This window comes from Anopheles moucheti, chromosome 3 (assembly GCF_943734755.1).
Source record: "Anopheles moucheti chromosome 3, idAnoMoucSN_F20_07, whole genome shotgun sequence".
Taxonomy (NCBI): domain Eukaryota; kingdom Metazoa; phylum Arthropoda; class Insecta; order Diptera; family Culicidae; genus Anopheles; species Anopheles moucheti.
This window is the reverse complement of record NC_069141.1, coordinates 19345303-19365980: the sequence shown is the minus strand read 5'-3', so window position 1 is coordinate 19365980 and position 20678 is coordinate 19345303. Positions and strand designations below refer to the sequence as shown.

The following is a 20678-nucleotide window of genomic DNA, read 5'->3' as shown; positions in this document are numbered from 1 at the left end:
GTTTGCGTTCACGCCGACGACAGAAATGGACAAATTTTTGTGCTCACCCATAAGCCACATTTACCGTCCGCTTTTGGGGCACGGATTATGCAACCATTCACAGTACATTACTACCGAAACAATGGCAAACATCGGCCGGTTTAAATTTGACCGTTGAGCCGTCCAAATATAGTGACGATAATGTTTGCCTCGGTGACCGAAGGTGGGCACGTTGCGTGGTCTCCGACTGGGTAGTTCGGGTTGAGTTTATTGTGAACTTTATGCCTAAGCAAAGCTGTTTGTAGAGGTGTCTCAAGTGTTACCATGCGTGTGTCTCAGGCTAAACTATGTGTTCTTTTGCACTGCAACTCATTGCAGTCTCAACTTAAATTCAGAATTATGGCGTAATCCTTTTTGCAAGGGGAAATCACAATACACTGTATCATCACTATTCGATTAAAGTACACACCTTCCACGAATATCTGGCAGGCGGCCTGTATCTTTTACCATCTTTGAATCGGTGACATCAGACGCATGGCGTCGCTTGATCAGTACCTTTTGTGTAGCACAAAATTTTCCAAACAAGTTTCAGTAAGGTTCGTTCTACTTACCTCGTAGTTACAATTTCTTTTTATTTTCCAAGATTTGGAGATTTGAATTTTCCTGGGACGGTTTTCCTAGGTCAATTCTTTCGGGTCATTCTTTTTGATTAAAAAACTGATTTCGATTTTCCAAGGAGCAATCGTTTTCTACGTTTTCTAAACGTTTTTAGCTTTTGTAGCTTTTTGCAGGCGGTTCCGTTTTGTTTCTCAGTCTTGGCCAATTGCTCTTAGCAAGGAATATTGCATATTTTGATCGTAAATTCGGAGTGAGATCGAGTGCAAAATAAATAATCGTGAGATGCAGTCCACTTTAAGTTTATCCAAAACAAGAACCACAAAGGAAAATAATTCGAGCAAATTTTATGCTTTCGAGTAGCCATTTTCATTCGAGCAGCTGTTCTGACTCGTACAAGCGTGATTCCCACTGTGAAGCGGAATTTGGAAAAACTTTTGATGAAATAATATTAATATTATCGTAGTTTTGAACTTTCATAACTTTATACCACGCTTAAAAAACGAATTCTTTGTCGAATAAATCGAAAATTTACCTTTAAATGTCAAATAGTTTTTACCTTTTTTATTTCTTTCATTTGTCCACGGCTTCATTGTTTGTTTACGTTCTGGAATCAACACAACACGCTTGCGAATTGGATTTTCGATGGCTACACCAGAGCAGCTAGAACTATCTGGGTTTATAAAGTCCGTCCATCAACGACTACGTGATTCGGCGAAGGAACAAGATCCGGAAACGGTATGGAAAGAACACGTTCGTGATGCAGATTTGTTAAAAAGCTACGCAGAAGCAATGCACAAACTGGCAACCTGCTACTGGGATCGCACAATGGAAGTGAGCTGCAAACGATCGAACAGTCGCATCGAATGGGTTGTTGCATCTTGTCGATGCTACTTTCATGGAGCAACACCGCTTCTGTATCTGTTTCGCGAGAAGGACGATAAAGTTATGCAGGCGATCGACACCGGCTACCATTACGAGCATCGTCCGTACTCGATCGACCGAATAAAGCTGCTTGATGTGGGTAGCTGTTACGATCCGTTCTCATCTTTTCCGGACTTTGATGTAACGGCCATCGATATAGCTCCAGCACGTTCTTCAGTGTGGCATTGTGATTTTCTCGAAGCAGCAGTGGATCACACCTTGACAAATCTGTTCACTTCAGAAGAGAACCATTCCATCGAGGCGTTCCCTGCTGCTTATTACGATGCGATAGTTTTTAGCTTGCTGCTTGAGTATCTCCCTTCGTCGGAGCAACGATTACGATGCTGCCAGAAGGCGTACGATTTGTTGAAACCAGAAGGAATCCTGCTCATCATAACACCGGACAGCCGACACCAGGGAGCGAATGCGAAATTGATGAAAAATTGGCGCTTCACGCTTGGACTGATAGGATTTTCTAGGATAAAAATCGAAAAACTAGAACATGTAACGTGCATGGTGTTTCGAAAGTGCATTTTCCCAGCAGTTGGTAAAAGATGGTGTGATATACATCGAGAAGCGTATATGCAACCAGTGTTGAATATTCCGCAGGACTTTAACGAACCGAAGCAGGAGAAAAAGGATGGTTGTGCTGTGGATGTGTCTCGAACGGATGAGGACGATGGAGAAATAAGGGCAGCTTTTGCTGGGATGCCTTTTGAAGAAAGTGAATAAGACCAATAAACTTTTGAAATTAGCGATTCTTAATTTATGTATTTATTTTTTTATTCATGAAGAACGACAGTATGCCTTTTTTCTTAATTTATTGATCCATTTGAAAATGATTTCTTCTGCAATGGGCAATCGGTGTTCGTTTGAAAATTAAGCTAAAAGTTCTGGTTTGCTTTGCAAATAATATTGGATTTTTTTCAATAACGTGTTTTTGAACTTTTATGAATTTCAGAGGATTTGGAAAACCAAATTAAAATTTTATAACGTAAATTTAGACTTTTTCAAACGTGCTGTCAAACAATGTGTCATCTTCGAAGACCGTGGAAGTTGCCATGGTGCCGTGTTGTAGTTGTTTATTGGTAGAAATTGAACGATAATTTAGCGTAAAGAAACTACAAAAGTTGATTGCGACTCGATTGCTAATATTACACGGAATGCTACGTACTACTGTCGAAAGCGGCCAATGTACCGCAACGTACGCCATTTACCATTTTGTGTGAACAGTGAATCTGGTGCAGTGGCTTCTGTTTTGGAGAAGTTTGCAAAGTCGCCACCGATAGTGATCCAATGCCCATAAAAGAATGTGTTCGTAAATAATACCCTGGTACAAGAATACTCCCCGCACTGAGAGTTACTCGCATACCGTGCAGTGCGCCGATCTTGGATATATTGAGTTTTGCGGAATACTCGTCATCGATATTAATCGCAATATCTGAATCTTCATCCGGTCGCTCCCAAAAAAAACACAAATTGCTGCTGAAGATGCTTGCCTAGGCAATGCGAGAGCATAGGAGTGGACGAGCAAGCGAGTGAAGCGAGCAGAGCGGAAGACGAGAAACAAACAAAACACCACCGTCTTTTTACAAGGGAAAGTGTTTTCCTTTCCGTGAACGCGATACGTTTTTCTTTGCTGGTTGCCAAACTGAACATCGACAGCTGCAGCAGGAAAGCACTAAAAAAAGGTTCCAACATTCCAATCAACACACGCCCGTGTTACGATGTCGTCACTTTCGGCGAGCGCTGAAAATTTATCCAGCGATCAGGTAATGTGTGTCCGTGTGGATGCAGTTTTTTGCTTCCATCCATCTTTCCGAAGCGCTTTACAAACCGAAGACCAAGATGCGCTTAATTGAAAGACAACCCCCTAGTCTGTTTTTCATTTGTTGCTTCAAATGCCTCTTTCACCCTCGTATGACCCACAACAAAAAAGACATGGTGAATCATAAACGGTACTGTTGTAACTCGGTACCGAACGGCGAGGAATCGTGAAGGAGGAATTTGACAGCAGCAGGGTGCAGATGAATCGCCGCGTTTGTACGCTGAGGGCGCCAAGATCAATTAAGTGTGGCTTTGCTATCGTGTCTCATCGTTGCACTGTTCCATTCTTCCACAGAATAACGATGGATCTTCGATGTGTCTCGAGTTGGCGCTGGAGGGCGAACGGCTGTGCAAATCCGGCGATTGTCGAGCGGGTGTGGCATTCTTCCAGGCCGCTATCCAGGCCGGTACGGACGATCTGCGTACGCTCAGTGCCATCTACAGTCAGCTGGGGAATGCATACTTCTACCTGGGTGACTACACGAAAGCCATGCAGTACCACAAGCACGACCTCACGCTCGCACGCTCCATGAACGATCGGTTAGGTGAGGCGAAATCATCCGGCAACTTGGGCAATACGCTGAAGGTGATGGGTCGGTTTGATGAAGCGGCCATCTTCTGTCAGCGTCATCTGGCAATAGCGCGCGTCCTGGAGGATCGCCTGTCGGAGGGACGAGCTCTTTACAACCTTGGCAATGTATATCATGCGAAGGGCAAGCAGCTGGGCCAGAAAGATCCGGGTGATTTTTCTGCCGAGGTACAAGATTCGCTGCTGAAGGCGGTTGACTTTTATCAGCAAAACTTGCGGCTGATGCGCGAGCTTAATGATCGTGGAGCACAAGGGCGGGCGTGCGGAAATCTCGGCAACACGTACTATCTGTTGGGTGAGTTTGAAACGGCCATCGAGCATCATCAGGAGCGGTTAAGAATAGCACGCGAGTTTGGTGATAAGGCAGCCGAACGGCGAGCGAACAGCAACCTGGGCAATTCTCACATCTTTCTCGGTCACTTCGAACAGGCGGCTAATCATTACAAGTGAGTAGTGTGGATGTTAATCTAGAGGATCATTTTTGTACTTTACAACGACCAAGTGTAACGATTATTGCTGTTTAGACGATAGCTTGCTATGTTAAGAATAGTCTTTCATGTTATCGTAATACGTTTGTTTTCCAGGCGTACTTTGTCGTTAGCGATCGAGCTGACGGAACGGGCGGTAGAGGCACAGGCATGTTACAGTCTCGGCAATACCTACACACTGTTGCGCGATTTCCCCACGGCGATCGATTATCATCAGCGGCATCTGGCCATTGCGCAGGAGCTGGGCGATCGTATCGGGGAGGCACGTGCCTGCTGGAGCCTTGGCAATGCTCACACCTCAATTGGCAATCACGAAAAAGCGCTACATTACGCCAATTCGCACTACCTGCTGGCGAAGGAGTTGGGCGACATGGTGGGCGAAAACACGGCCAGCATGAACATATCCGATCTACGCCGAATGCTTGGCCTGCCGGAACTGTTCAACACGGATAGTGCCGGGGGAGTTGATGCCGGTGCACATACAGCCACCGTAATGAAGGGACCGTCCGATGGAGTCGACAGCGAAACGGGAGCCATGCACCGTAATCAGCAACCGCCGCATGGCCAAACACATACGACAGCAGCAAAGGTGGCGTCCCTAGCGGCAAGTAAACAGCATCGCTTACGTCGACAGAGCATGGAGCAGCTAGACCTAATTAAGGTATGCTTTACGATGTTTGATCGAACTAGGTAAACATTGGCACCTGGTGGATGGCAAGTGGGGTGGGGATGAGTGTGCGAGCGAGATCGTTATCGCTAATGCGGTCGGTGTCGAGGTCTATACAATGCAAAACAACCACCAGGCAGCTATAATCAAGGGCAAACAATGATAATCGATGGGAATATGTTGGATGCGTAACGACTGGTGTTGGGTAGCATCATAGCAAGTGGAATTGATAGGTTCAACACCGCGAGTTTAGCAACAGCGCTTTGATTGGCGCTGGAAGTTCGTATCGAACGGTGCAAGAGGATGTCGTTTTATCATTCACTCACATATTGGCTGAGTGTAGATGGGCCTGGGCAGTCAAAAAAAGAGTAATGCGGTCTTATCAGACTGGTAAGATAAGAATATGTTGCCGAAAATTTCACTGGAACTTTCCCCGAGGGTTGGAGATCATAAAAAAACACGGGAACTGATAGTGTGTAAATCTATTGGATCGAGTGACTAATGAGGTGGGTTTTGTTTGCAGTTAACGCCTGATGGCAAAAAGCTGGCACAGCATAACGTGCAGGAGAATCAAACGACCAATGCGCAGGTACCACCGTCCCAACCGTCGAAGGTGAAAAAGAGCGAAAACAGCTTCAAGAACAACGACGAAGATTTCTTCGATTTATTGACTCGATCGCAGAGCAAGCGTATGGACGATCAGCGCTGCACGCTGAAGGTTAGTATCGTGATGATGTTGGGATTTTCATTTCAACTTCTAATTATTGCATTGTTGCTCCATTTTTAGTTAACGCATGCCGAAAGTGTTGATTCTGCAAGGAAACCTTTAACGCAACATAACAGTAACAACCCACCGGCGGGCAAAGAGAATAGGTTCTGTCTTTAATCATTCCACTATGGTTATGTTCTGCATGTATTAACTGAAAGTGTCTTTCGCTCTCTAGGAACGTGCTTCTGGAAATGATTGCACATTTTCAATCGGAACGAATGGATGAACAACGTGCCCTATTGCCCGGTTTGAAACGGATATCGCTTGGTAATGCAAACAATATGAGCCATCCCACAAATAACAACGAGTCGGCTCCGGGTTCGACCGCGAAGGAAGATCCAGTCGCTCTCGGTACACCACCGGACGATGCGTTCCTAGATATGCTGATGAGATGTCAGGTAAGTGTTTCATTTGGGCTGATATTCAGAATATGTTTAGAGCAAGTAAAGCTAATTGTGCGTTGCGATTAACAATGACCAAAAGGGTTCACGGATTGAGGAGCAACGGTCGGAGCTGCCAACACCAAATATAACGCTCGATGCTGAAGCGAGCGATGTACCGGTGGTCGCACCAGCCAAGGCCACCTCGAACAGCGGCGCAACCGTGCCGGATGAGGATTTCTTTTCGCTTATCATGCGCCTCCAGGGAGGCCGTATGGAGGATCAACGTGCCACCGTACCGCTGAACAACAATCCGAACCGCAGTGGCAACCCGGACCAGCAACACAACCATTCCAATGGCAGCAATGGGAACAGTCTTAATGCGAGCGGTGGCGTAAACAATAATAATGGTTCAAATAGTAGTACTGCCAACAATGGTGCCAACGTCACCAACGGGAATGCTCCGAACAGCAGCAGCGGTGCAAGTAGCGTTGGGAAAAGTTTAAAATGATTTTACTCATTCGATCGTTAGTAGCGCTGTAATAGGGCGCTAGCGGTCACAGAATGCGGTTACAGTTTGCCATCTTTCTAGGGGAACAGTACCGGCACAAATGGTGAATGATTGCGTATTATTTAAACACACAAAAAGGGATAATCGTTTTTATTTCCTAGTTTCCTTGTTTGGTGTGCATATGTAAGCAAAGCGTACAGCTCCTGGTATTGGAGAATTTCAAAACTTATCCCACGATTTCATATCATACAAATATCAAATGTGTGGCGTTGGGCGATTGACAATATTTTAATCAACATCTAATTGAATTACGGTGCGGCTATTAATGCCTTTTTTTTATTTTACCAGCAAACTATGGTGGGTTTTTAAAGATGCATTGGGTGTGTTGAGAACGAGATCATCCATTGCGAAGTTACATCGATGAACGAATGTACTATTTTCTTGCAAACTATATTTGTCCCGTCCATTTTTTAAGCAAGCGTTTACGTTGAAGCAAAATTGTGACATATATTTGATTTGTTAGTTAAACTTTGTTGTTTAACATGAATGTGTGTATGTTTTATGTATGATTTTATGCCAACTATTTCTTAAAACTACTGCTGTGAATCTATCTAAACTGTTTTACCTTTTGTACCCGAGCTGTGAAATTAGAGTTCATAGTTTGTGAAACAAAAACTTTTTCAGATGATAAATGTAATCCAACAAAGGGAATTTACTAGTACGATTTTTTTTAACGGAGAGATGTGCTTTCCTAGCTGTGGTCCAACAATTGCGATATAAGAAATATTCATTCCCGCAACGCGTTGAGCAAGGTTCAGAAGATTTTTTGTCCGCACATTCGGTGGAAAAGTTATTTTTCCAGTTAAAGGATAGCTGTACCACTGGAGTTTCGCCTATCGCACTTTTTATTGTAATAATTGTGCACTTTTAATGGATTTATATCATTGCAAGCGACTTTCTCCCTCCCGATATAGTGTTTAAGTAAGCAGTAGAGCAAACCCGTATGCCATTGGTAGAGTATAAGAGTTAACAGGTTAGAATGGTTCGATTAGAAACTAAAGCCTGATTAGGCCTGATTTAGGTATGGTTTGGGAAGCTATCATTGCAAAGTTTATTGATTTTTTGTTTACAGATTGAGCAAAACATCTAGCATTAAAAAAGCTGAAGCTAAAAGAATAAATGAACATACAATACAATATTTAAGAGAATAAAAACGATACAGCCGATAAAGTCGTTGTCCCCGCGTTAGATGTGGCTTACAATACGTGGCGCAATGCTAACGAAATCTTCCATTCCCACTTCCTATTGAAGTACCACTAGCATTGCACAACCCAGAGCAAAAAAAAAGGATCCTACAATCTGTGGAAGCTATCAGGCACACTCGTATTGCTACCTCCGCTTCCGATTGGGTAGAATTAAATGATATATTATCATTCCGCTAAATTCTATAGATAAGGGATCGGTGGAGGAGAAAGGGAAAGAATGAGAGGGGATCCATTCGACGATCCAGCCACTTAGTAATTAGTAACGTAACACCTTCCAAACGTAACGAAAACAAATACAAAGTGCGAACTCAACCGGTAGGAACAAAGCATTATTACTAATCAGGTATTAAAACATCTCTTAACCAAAAACGATAACATTGGAAATCTAAACGTCCCGCCTAATATGCTCTCGAGTACGCAGCAGCGTTATCTGTTGATATATACGAAATTTATACATATTACATACCATTTATACACACTCTACCGATCCATTGCGATACCTTTAATGGCGCGTAGTGCGGATTCCAACACTCCCAACTCTTAGCAGCACTAGAGAGTAAGTGCGCCTGCCAAAAAAACATACAAAACTCTATGTATCCGCATTTCTATAATGTACAATCGGCCGTCAAGCGCCATATTTCAACGATTCCGTAATTGTAAAGTATAGCTCGAAATGGTTTAGTGCATTCGGAAGGGTAAAGCACCCGGCTCGAAGTTCATATCATTCGTCTTTGGATGGCTTTGTTGTTTGGTGGAATAGAATACAATCTGCTGTTAATTTATGTTTCTATAGGAAGCAGTTTTTACCACAATCGTTTTGGATATTTTACTTTACTGGATAGTGTTGGCTTGTGTGGAATAGAACACAGAATACTGAACTATATAAATTTGGTTGAATGATAGTTCTTACTGCAGGCATCTGTAGCGGAGGTGATTGCAACAACCGAGCAAAAGGTATATAGGAACGAGCAGTGACACAAATCTCTCTTACTCGAATGACAATGTTCAGCAAAAAGAAAACGAATCTACAGCCAATACCAATCAGAGCGCTATTTCTGTTATGAACGACATTATCACGAGCTGCTGAATGAAAATAATGATAATAAAGTATCTACAATTTTCCAAATCCAAATATAATATGCGATCAACTAGAGAAGAATGTGTTGGGACACGTATGGGATGTAATGGAAGTAAGATATTGATGGAAAAGAAATTTTATTTATCTGCTACGGAAAGACTGAAACTATTTAAAATATTATTCAAGTTTTTGTTTTTCATTGTTAATGTTTTATTCATCCTTTTGCCGTATTGTCTAACATGATTTGTTTACATATTAATTTTTTTCTGTTATATTCATGATAATATTCTTAAGGCATTGATTTAATCTGAATATCTTTATGTGTTTGTTCTACATATCTAAATTTCTCTGACATGTGCATCTAAATTTTGCTCATCGACTTCACAATTTACGATATCAGCAACAAAACGTTGCTCTGTTTGAAATGTATTTTTATTTAAATTATGAATTTATCATCACGCGCACCTACAAAAGTGGTGCGCATAAATCTCGCCCGGATATTTGAATTATCTATCTGATTTATGCTTCAATTACTTTTTCCAATCGGGTCGCTTAAAGCAAACAATAAAATTAAAACTCCACTTCCCATAGGCTTGCATGCATCGCATCTCTTTCACTAGCGACTGTCTTGCCAGTGCAAACATAAGGTGTTCGCAAGATGAATGTAGAACGCCTCAAGGCAAATTTGTTGCGATGGTTTGTGCCCGGGGAAAACGGGGGGGGTGGTTCGAGATGCAGCAGCATGATGCATCCCGCAGGCATTGATTCATTCGCTTATCACCTCGCCGCCCTGTGCATGGGTGTAGGATGGGTGAAAGAAAATAAAACGTAAAACGCGGTGCACAAACCAGCCAAGAATCGATACGTCACCTTTTCCCCCGATATGGACGATGGTGGCCAACGGCGCTTGCATTTCGCAACGGTTTCCTCCACACCGGCGTCGGGCCGTAAGCGCCCCAAAACGGATAAAACAATTTACACGTATTCGAGTGGTAATATCAATATATTATGCTAAAAACACCTCACTCGCCTCCCACAAAGCCGTTCAGTTTGTTGTGAGGTGATTTGAAGTGCGCCCAACGTTCGGTGTGTGCAAGCATCGGGAAGCACCCCGTGGGTCGGTGGGGTCTGCGGGTTGGTAAAATAAGTAATAAAATCGAAATGAACCGTTCCTTTCCAACCTTGTTTCTCATCCGATGCGATTGGAATGAGCGGCAGTAGGATGGGACGGGCCGGGTTTTCAATATTTGCCAAGCGAACGCTCTGAGCGGTGGGGTTCTGTCCGATGGATTATTTATCCATTTCAATTTGGTGCGCATAACCGATCGGTGCACCACCGTAACCGATCAATGTTTCGGAACTGTGGCACGAATCGTTTACGTTTCCAGGACAAACGTGATAAGATAAATAGAAATTATGTACATTAAGGTGAAACATGCCAGTAGAAGAATGCACTTTTAAGAAGATTTGATTTAATTTAATTTATTGTCTTGAGCAGACAATTGTTCGGAAATAGTTGAATGTTAAACTTCATTTGGTTGTCCAGACTGTTTTTTTATAGTTTAATTTGTTATTATTGGTTATAAATTATTTCTACAAAAAAACAGCAATTTCAATACTTGGAATTACAATATTTTAACGATCTATTACTTTCAATCAATTCCAAGAAAATTCTTCAAGTCTCTTTTGCACGTTATATTTCATTTATAGGGGGTAACAGTCAGAATTGCAACACTTCAGCCTTATCTGGAATCATTTCAAGTTAAACTGGAATATCAAATAGAGATAGCTCTGGAATTCCACTCACTTTCTCGAGCTTTTACTTTTACAAGCCGGATTTGTTCAAAGCTTTTTAAACTGTAAATATTGGATTGAATTAATTAGGAATTGAAACAAAATTTATTTCCAATTGAAGAATTGCCAAGAAAGTGAGAAGGATTAGCAAACTTTCTTTACATATATTAGATAAAATTTAACAGAAATCCGCATGATTGTGAGTTGAACTCGAACACCCTGTGCTAAGGAGAGTTTCCAGTTCAGTTGAGATTTGATTCAAGACCTTCGGTGTAATGATCCGTAGTCCGAGGCATGGTACCATGGAACCACCTTCTCGACGACCTCCTGATTCTGCACGATCTCAGTTTTAAATTGCTCTCAAAGAAGTTATAGTTCAACTAAATTATAATGTCTATAACTAAATATGTTGTTTGGATTTTTCATTATTCAAACAAACGTAAAAACAGTAAAAAATCTTTGAAAAGTATTTTTTCTCACTATAAAACCCTAATATGTGCCAGCCTAGCTACTCTAGGGGAAGTGAGCGTAAGCATCAAGGAGCATATTTGCATCAGGGCTGCACCCCAGGCAAACGCACTTCATTCACACATTTCTACACACCCGAGGTTGAATGAAACGGTTTGGCAAAAACAAATTTAAGCACACGGCCTGCTCAATTCGAAGCTGGTGAGAATCGATCGCGAATGCAGGCAGGCAGCACACGAGGCTATCATAAATTTCCTCCCTCAAATAGGATTTCCCACACGCCGGCGGGTAAAACGGTACCGAAGAGTGCATTGTGGCCGATATGCAAATGCTGTCCCGGGAAGCTGTCGAGCTGTGTGTGAAATTCATTTTGCGAGTACGAGCAACCTCGCTCGCTCGTATCCCTCCACCCAAAGCCAAGGATGCCGCCATTGCACCTGACCCGGGGGATTGAAGTTACAGGCGAGATAAATTTATGATCTGTTATCGATAAATAACACCTCAATTTTCAATAAACTAGCAAACAAATTGTCGCTCTGATGAATGTGTGTTCCGCAGATCTTCGCGGTGGTGCAGTCGAGAGGATGCAGTTGGTTGGAGTTGTTGTGAGTTTGTTCGATTAATTCAAGACGAATGGCCTTCCTCCGGAGCATGGGGTATCGACGGAACGATTCGTCTAGGATTGGAGGAGTTCACGGTGTGGGAAAGAATTCGATGTCCGGCCATCTTCGCATGGTCTCTAATCGGATGTGCTCCAGCACACGGCACGACCGACGCGTTCCGAACATGGCGTTCCGTTCTAACGCCGCTTGCTGCATCGTCATGCTGCTGTTTCATTGTCTTAATTTGTAGAATTACGCCTCCCGGGCAACACCCTTGATTTATGGTGTGCCCTTCGCTGCTTAATCCTCGCGTTTGTTTCTCGGGTGGGCGGACAGAAACGAGCAGTCAGGAAGCGTTGTTTTTTTTTTTCGTTGGACACCTGAAAATTATCGGCTCGTGTATGATTTAAATTCTGGTGGCTTTTCTGTACCGGGTTCTTCTCGCTTTATAATACTCGGTGAACCAGCTACTGTGCAGCAAAAAAAAAAAGAATCAACCAACCATCTCCAACGCTATAATTTTCTCATTGTGTAATTTCACTTTCCACCCTTTCGTGCCACCGGTGCGGTGCGCCAAGAATGTCTTGGCCCAATGGTGGTGGGGAGCGAATTAATTGAATAATCGACATAATAACGATGTGAAACAATGATTGGTGCCGCACGAAAGAACCTCGCGAACCAATCGATCGATTGGATGGATCGAAGGCTGACTGGTCATGTCTGCTGCAAACGGTTCGGAGTCATGCTGACTCAGCGTTATGTTTATTTCGAGAAGGTGGACCAACGCCACCGAAGACGCCAAGATCCGGCATGGCGTACCTTTGCACGTGTTTTCTTTTTTTTTTGTTGGAAAAGAAGGAAATGCCTATCCGTACGGTGTCCGCACGGGGTCGCTGAAGTCGGGATTGGACAGGACAGTCTGGGTCAGGCGCGGCGATGAACCACCGCAACCGGAAGAGCAGTTAACCATCCCACGAGATAAATACTTCCTCGGGAGCGTGTTAATGACAGGGCAGGTAGCCGCGAAGGAACCGCACTTCCTTACCAATCATCGCGTAGGGATCTCCTTGGACTTGGTTGGGCCATAAAACGGTCCAATTCCCACCGTACCAGGGATGATCCCACGTATTGAAGGGCTATTTTCCCGCTAATTAGGATCATTTTGCAACTGGAATTTGGTTGGCGCTCGGGATGGGTTTTGTGCGGTGGACAGTTTTTGTTAGAATGTGTGTCCGAATTTCATGGAACTACCCCTTTTTTGCCACCGTGAGTCAGTTGCGTTGTCGCAGCGTTGGTGGTGGCACGACAAACGACGGAAAGATTTCTCAGGACCGCGGTTGCATTAGGGCCGGCCAACGATCGCCGACCAGCCCGTGAGATAGGAATGCCGGCTGCTGCGTACGAACGACGGTTTGCGTCCCATTTTCGGGAACTATTTTCGGTAGCATCTTTAGGCGCAAGATAAGCATCTTCGGAAATGATGTATGGCTAGCTTCCTCTGTGAAACGGCACGAAACGGAAGGGAAGCGTTATAAATTAAGCAATCGATTTTTACCTGATCGCCTGGACGGGGAGTTTCGTTTCGTTTTGCTTCGTACCCTGGCAGATCCTTGGTACAACCAGCAGCGGGTTGGGCATGATGTACGAGTTCATCGCTACCGTCCGAACAGAAGCGCTCGTCGTGTCACCAAGACCGTCTTGGCACAGCGTGAGAGAAGGACGTCGGGATCGGTATTTCAGCGGCATAACTATTCGGCTCCTAACCCGCGGTTCGGGTTAATCGTGGCTTGAAAGATAACGTCCGCCCGTATTACAACCCATTTTGTGGGACCAAACATTGAATATTGGTTCCTCATTTCGGAAACCACCGGAGTTACCGGCACTGGCCTGCTGTGTGCGTAGGCAACCTCAACCGGTTGTACTATTGAGTTGTTTTCATCCCATTTTGGGCGATCGACGTACGCTTGTTCCTTGTCTACGGGAGGATTTATGCCGGCTACAGCGGTTCAGGTTTGCTGATAGATTTATGGCGCTACGAAAGGCAAACAAACAAACTGTTTTTTTGTGTGTAAATTATGTTCTCCTTGCTTTAGTTTACTTCTGTCAGTAGTTTTCTTTATAAGGGACAACCGGTAGCATTAACATTCATTAGCTTTTAAAATAATATGTTATTTGGGAGAATTACTCAAATATGTAATTCAACTGTCGATAGTTAAATGTTTATTATCAATTTTTGATTTCGAGTATTTTTTAAATTTTTTGTTAGATAGTTAATATACTAAATAGGAATACCAGGAATAGGAAGTTGTAAAATAATACGTAAACAAAATAATAGAAATAATTAATTGCTAGGCTAAAGAATTTTACCTGTTATGTGTCGGTCTGAAAGAATAATAATTGTGTAATTGTAATAATAACTCGTTGGAGGATAAATCCTTGTGTAACTGAAAGTCTCAACTTGGTTAAGATGTCAATAAGTCAACCACAATAATTGTCGAACCGTTGAAGTTTAAAATGACTAAGGAAGACACTTAAATTTAGACTAAATGGTGAACCGAGTGACTGAGAAGATATTAACACTTATTAATAACACAGTTGCAATTATGATGCATGAATATGACAAGATCTCTATGAAATTTTATACAGAATTCTTTGTTGTTAAAATGCTACCAAGATAAAGATAACATAGACTTCAATATGTATTTTTGAAAGATACTATGGCTACTAGAAGAAGGTTTGAGAAAAACTCGAGTTTATGAGTTTTTTTTTAATTTTGTATACTTTACCTTTAAGCTGTGAAACTGAAGATAATTTAACTACATAGTGATCTAGTTTTATCATTTTTTGTGTAAATTATGTGTTACTTTGCTGTATACTGTCAATTGTATCGAGCTAGTTTCTATTGCCTCCTATTTCCTATTCGTACGATCACCGGTCTTTTTTATTAAGTTTCCTTTTAAATCCTGCCTGAATCCAATTAACTGACAGTATGTTCTTTTGTTTGAACTTATTTAAAGAAAACCTAAAAAAAGTAACTAAAACACGACTCACTGCTTCTATTGCGGTCGTGCCGACGTGCACGGTACCGCATAAGGATAGAAACGATCCTCCGTAAAACCATCGCGCTGCTTCCGGCACGATGGCGGCACCAAATAAGCCATCGATCCTCGGCATTCATCGGCAATCGGCGACGAGGATCGCGGTGAAAAGCGTTTTCTCCAAATTGCCACCAGTCCGTTTGTGATTTATGTAGTAGGAAGCCAAAAACGGGAAAATCCCCGAAGAACACGATCCGACCACTTATTAATTTTTGTGCGCACAACGAATGAATGCACCACCAGCACCTAAAAGGAAGTAATCAAATTTGTTAAATATTAAATACTGTCAAAGTACAACTTAATGTAACTCCGGACGCGAAGTGGATTGGAAGCCGTAAATGGAACGCTCAGGAACGCACTGTTCCCGTTAAGAACTTTGTTATGTTTTTTTTCTATACCTTTGTGTGGTTGAAGAAAATCCAACTGCTTGCCTTATTTTGGGGGCATGGCGACCAATCCATTCCCAAACCGGGCTTCCCGGAATGCCTTAATTGCGTCAAATCAGGTCGCCATAATTTGTCATAATTTTGGGCTTCCGTTCCGTTTGGTGTTTGGTTTGTTCGGTGAAGGATGATATCCTTCCGATTAGGGTTCCGATTCCCGCCGGTTAGCGTGCGTTTGACTTGCCAAGGTGAAAAAGATCATCCCCTGCTCCAACCGCAGCCGACATGAAAGTGATCTGTTTTGTGCGCGTATTTGGCCCTTTTTTTTCGTCGCCTCATCGCCACTGACACATACCTTTGGAAGCGTAGTTCAGTATGCAATCGTGCTGAAACGGGTTTGTTCTATAGTTGTAGTGCTCTGTTATTTTTACCATTGCGTTTTGATCGCCCTTCCGTCCCGAAAGCTGTGGGCTAGATTTTTAAGGGAAGAAAAAACTTTACGTGAAATTGAATTATTCGGTATTTCGCTAATTGGTCTGGTTTTGCTTTGTTCGGTAGTGATTTTTTCGACAGATTTTCGAAATGCATGTTCCCCATTTGCTCGCTGATAATCCACCAGCGTTGGGTTGATCGAAAAGTGCTTCAGTCGGTGGAAGTGATTTTGGGAATAACTTTTTTATTTGAATAAAACAAAATTAGTTGTTGAAGACTGATAAAACTAAGTAAAACACATCCTTCTAAGCGATAATACTGTCTTAACGATCACGCAAAGTCGCCATTTTGGATGTTTTCTTTATTGTTTCTTTATGCACTTCCTCAACATCTTCCGATTGTTGTTTCCTTCCCGCGTACATAAACGTTCGCATTTTACGATCGTTTGGCAATTATGTAAATAATGGGAATGCATCCGAGAGAAGAAAATGCCAAGAAAAATGGACGTAGCATATAGCAACAAAACGAAACTGCAACAAATCTGTAAAAAGAGTTAGAAAAAGTAAAAACAAATCCAACGAAAGTGTGTAACAAATCAACGGTTAAAACAAAACAAATGCATTTTTGCAGAAGCAGCATAAAGGATATAAATAAAAGAAGAGAGAAGATCGGAAGAGTAAAGAAAAATAAAGAACAAAGAGTTTTGAAGAATACAAAAGTAAAAGAAGGCTAAAAAATGTGTCCGTAACAGCTCCACCGTAAACGTCGCGAGTAGACAAAATCCTCTACAGAATCCGTGTGTAATCTTCATTTGTTCTCTTTCATATTTTTTCCACCTTTTGTGTTTTCTCTTTCCTTTTGTGATGCATTTTGTTGTTTTGTTTTGTTTGTTTGATGCTAAAATGTTTCTGTAGCGATTTTTATATTTTGTTGTCTTTCGTATAACCTTGTGAGGAAGCACTCCATCTCGATGGTTTTAAAGCATTTTCCAATGTTGCACTCCGGCGTAGGTGGCGCAAAACAAAAAAAAAAGAAGGACGTGATCGTTGTGAACGAGGCAAGAACAAAAATCGGTTTCGACACGATCGAAATGTTCCTTTACTTCTTGTGGAAATTTTATCAGCATCCCATTCGACGATGTATTCCCGTGGAACGGAAGCGCTACTTCCAACTGTGCGCTCCTGTCGCTGACCTCGAGCACACCCTATATAATTCTCTATTGTTTTTTAACCCTTCCCCAACCCCGAGTGTCATCCTGTTGCGGATGCGCAAAACTTCACGACCTGACCCGATCGGTCGTGGCTCACAAATCCTCGGCGCGTTTCCGATCCGATTCCGGCGCACTGCAGCCGACACGAACTTGGCATCGCCCAATCGGTGGCGGATGATCACCGCCCTACCAGGAATCAAGCCGTTGCCAAAATGGGGTTCACCCGGTGGAAAAGTATTCCTTAATTGGATGCAAATTCCATATTGAATTTTTACCACGATTCACCGCGATCCTCGACAGTTGTTTGCTGCGGCTGGTGCTGCTTCTGCTGACCTCGTCCTGGGCGCGGATGTTCACCAAAAAATAAACATTGTGAGGGCAGGATACTAGGTCGCCTTCCCTTTTCCTTTTTGCTGCATGATGTTCGATTTATGTACCACGATAACGGTAACAGTTTGGTGTGGTGTGGCTTGATTTTCGGGGAAATATTTGTACGGCATAGAACACAGTTCTGCACCTTCGCTTATCGTGCTGGTGGCATCTTTTTACCGGGAAAATGCAGCAGCACGTTGCATATTTGTGGGGTATGCATTTTGCTGCCAAAAATCTCTAAAGAGGAAAAGGAAATTTTGGAGGTGATCAACTGTTCAATCGAAGCAATAGGAAACAATGGTGTTGAGTGTTGTATGTGTGATAGTGGTTTTTAGACTTGTTATTTTATTTTTTGACTACAATGTACAATGCTACATCTGTTCGGATTTGTTCGTTGTTGAATGTTAGTGGTGGGCTTACCAGTCGAAGAACGGACAAACATTCGCACAAACATCATTCAACTCTACTACGATCTACTTTTGATTTCATTTCGCTCTTCTCAATTGTTTCGTTTTGTCTGTTACTGTTGGTGCTATAATCACATCAATATTCACACTAAAGACTACGCATAATGCCTGTCAATACTACGCAATGTTACTAGCCTGCTACCAATTTTCCTCTGAGATTTTCTATATCCTTTAGTGTCTTATCTACAACTCTCTACATGGTTTTGTATTACAGTGTTTTGTTTGTTTTGTATTTGGTTTGTTACATCGCGACAAACTCTCTAGCGACTCGACCAGAAGTATCACACTCGCATCGGTAGCTCGTCGCTACCATCACGTACCGCTTTCTTGCATTACACCGCCAGATCATCCAGCAGGAGTTGCATTCTGTACACGCCTTTCAGGCAGTAATTATGCTCAACCTGTGTTGTATGCCCTGCCTGACGATCGTCATCCAACATCCACACAACAGCTTCAGATTCCAACCGGGACGCGTGTCCGTACGTGCGGCCAACTCTGGCGACTGATTAACGGTGACGCATGTCCACGCGAACCACAGGCCCACGATCACATCCATCTATCCCGTGCTATCCGGATAAAGCGTGGATTCGATGCGAAGAATCTCAGTGCAGCGGCACGGCTTGGGCGGACACGAATTAAACGTTTGCCTCGAAACCATGCGTTCGAGTATGCTGCAACATAAAGTAAGCCATTTTATCGGTGTCGGCTATTTGGTAAACTATTCGCAAATGGGTCTCGGGCCCGCGAACAGGTTCCTGGGGCGTACGGACCAACTCCGTTCGCAGCTTCCTTCGGTTTCTGTGTGCTGACGGAATGACGGTCGGGTTACAGTTGGTGAATTCCCAATAACAAGCTATAATTTGCGTATTTTATTCGAAAAATGTTAATGCAATGGATTGCATTTGTTTGACATGAAGTTCGCTGCGCTCGAACGGGTGGAAACGGATTGGGGATTCACAGAGTTGAGGATGGGGAAGAATTTACATGAAATTATAGGTGCTTAAAAGTGTGTTTTTTTGTTTTCCCCACTGGAAAGTACATTGCTATTAGGAGCATAGGAGTAAATATGCAATCAACGATAATTGTCATCGTTATGGAATATGATGACGTTGATTTTGCGTTTGGTAATGCATCTGTTAAACGTGGAGTTATCTTGTGAATGTGTTCTGTACATGTTGCATAATTTAGAAAAAACAACAAGTTAACAATTCAAGACAATGTTAACTCTTTAAACAATTCGATCGTTAGATCCCCTTTTGCCCTTTCAAAACAACAAAATTTATGCATCTCCTTGCTCACTTAACGCCATCTAATCATGTCCCAAGATTTCTAATACGATCATTAATCATGCTTCTGCAGCTCGTTTGTCTCCAGTACGAAAAGCCACGAAGAAAGCGTTACTTGTGCTTCGATGGCACCTGTCAGACGACGATAGTGTGAAGGCATTCGCGTACTTACAGAAGGCGCTCACGCGGTACAACACCAACCGGGGGGGTACGGTCGCTGTCACCGTGAGTTTTGCATCTCAATCCCAACACCGGGACGACATTATTCACACTTTGTCCGTTTGTCGTGCTGCCATTTCCCCTTTCCCTCGCGGAGGTTTGTTTGCCGATAATTGGTCTTTAATTGGATAATAAGATTTGTATCTGGTTGCATCCACCCCCGCAGGTCAGACCGACGGGGCAAACGATCATGTCCGAATCAACCCCTATTGGTTGGTTTTGTTTTTGAGTCGCGATCGCGTTACTCCCGGTGCCGGTAATGAATATCATTAATACACTTTTCAAATCTACTGCAAGGCCAGTGACATGAGTACAATAAAAAAAACGTAACCAGGAAGGTAAAGTTCATCAGCTGGGGAAGTGTAAACCGTGTACCGGTTCATTAAAGCTACACAGTGTCATTTGCTGTCCCGCTGTGTGTGTGTTTGTGTGCCGGTGGTGTGGAACCCTTGGGGTGAGGGTGCATCGAAGCAAAATAATTAACCCCTCCCCGAAATGGAGAATGCACTACTGCACCGCGGGCAGCAGAACAGTTGCTGTTATGCTGCTGTACCGAACTTATTGTAATTGGTGCACCTTCTCCACCATCGTTACCGTTACCGTTACGGACCGAAAACCAATCTTCGGTCGGCCAGCCAGAAGGAAACAATCGCGACCAAATGAACTTACATATTGCTACAAGAGCTAGGGCGTAGTTGTAGTGTGTGTGTCTGTGCCGGGTTTGTGTTTTTGCATGGTAAATTAATTTGTACCACTAATTTGTACTCCGATGGGCCGCGATCGCGCTCGCATTTGTCAACAGGGGTAACAAACGATCATTAAGTTTCGCTGTTGGCTTCGATCGATTATACACAAACTTCATGGCACTGGGCAAACCATGTCGGAAAGAATACGGAAGTTTTTTTGGGGACGGAGAAAAGACAATTAAAAGAGTATAAAAAGGATGAAATGTTAAATTATATCGCACATCCGCTTTCGTTGTTTCCGCGCGCATTGAAGTCTTTCGTTTGACATGGCTAGACGCATGGATGATGAGAGAGTTGCAAAATTGAGCGCAAAAGATGTACCATTGTCAATGTTTTTTTGTTGTTTTGTTTGTAACAATTTCCTCTCTTTCTGCCGCATTCAGTGTGATGAAGGTCCGTTTAGTACCGTTTTGCACCCAATTTAATTTAATCGAAAAGAGCACAGTGTATTCTCGTTCGCTAGCACTTTTCCAATTAATCCCACTTATCCCGGTTTTGCTTTCGTCTTC

General features: G+C 42.9%; 2 protein-coding genes across 2 annotated transcripts; both read left to right on the top strand.

The window, feature by feature from the left end:
• The first annotated feature begins 1237 nt into the window (after positions 1–1237).
• Positions 1238–2250, top strand: LOC128300622 (S-adenosylmethionine sensor upstream of mTORC1). The gene has a single exon (XM_053036749.1). It carries the CDS (start codon positions 1240–1242, stop codon positions 2248–2250), a length of 1011 nt encoding a protein of 336 aa, XP_052892709.1. The 5' UTR covers positions 1238–1239.
• A 423-nt stretch (positions 2251–2673) lies between these two features.
• On the top strand, positions 2674–9104 carry LOC128300700 (G-protein-signaling modulator 2). Its single transcript, XM_053036861.1, has 7 exons — positions 2674–3290; positions 3641–4380; positions 4519–5083; positions 5613–5807; positions 5877–5962; positions 6034–6256; positions 6342–9104. The coding sequence occupies exons 1-7, from the start codon at positions 3246–3248 to the stop codon at positions 6747–6749; spliced, it is 2262 nt and encodes a 753-aa protein (XP_052892821.1). The 5' UTR covers positions 2674–3245; the 3' UTR covers positions 6750–9104.
• The last annotated feature ends 11574 nt before the right edge of the window (positions 9105–20678 follow it).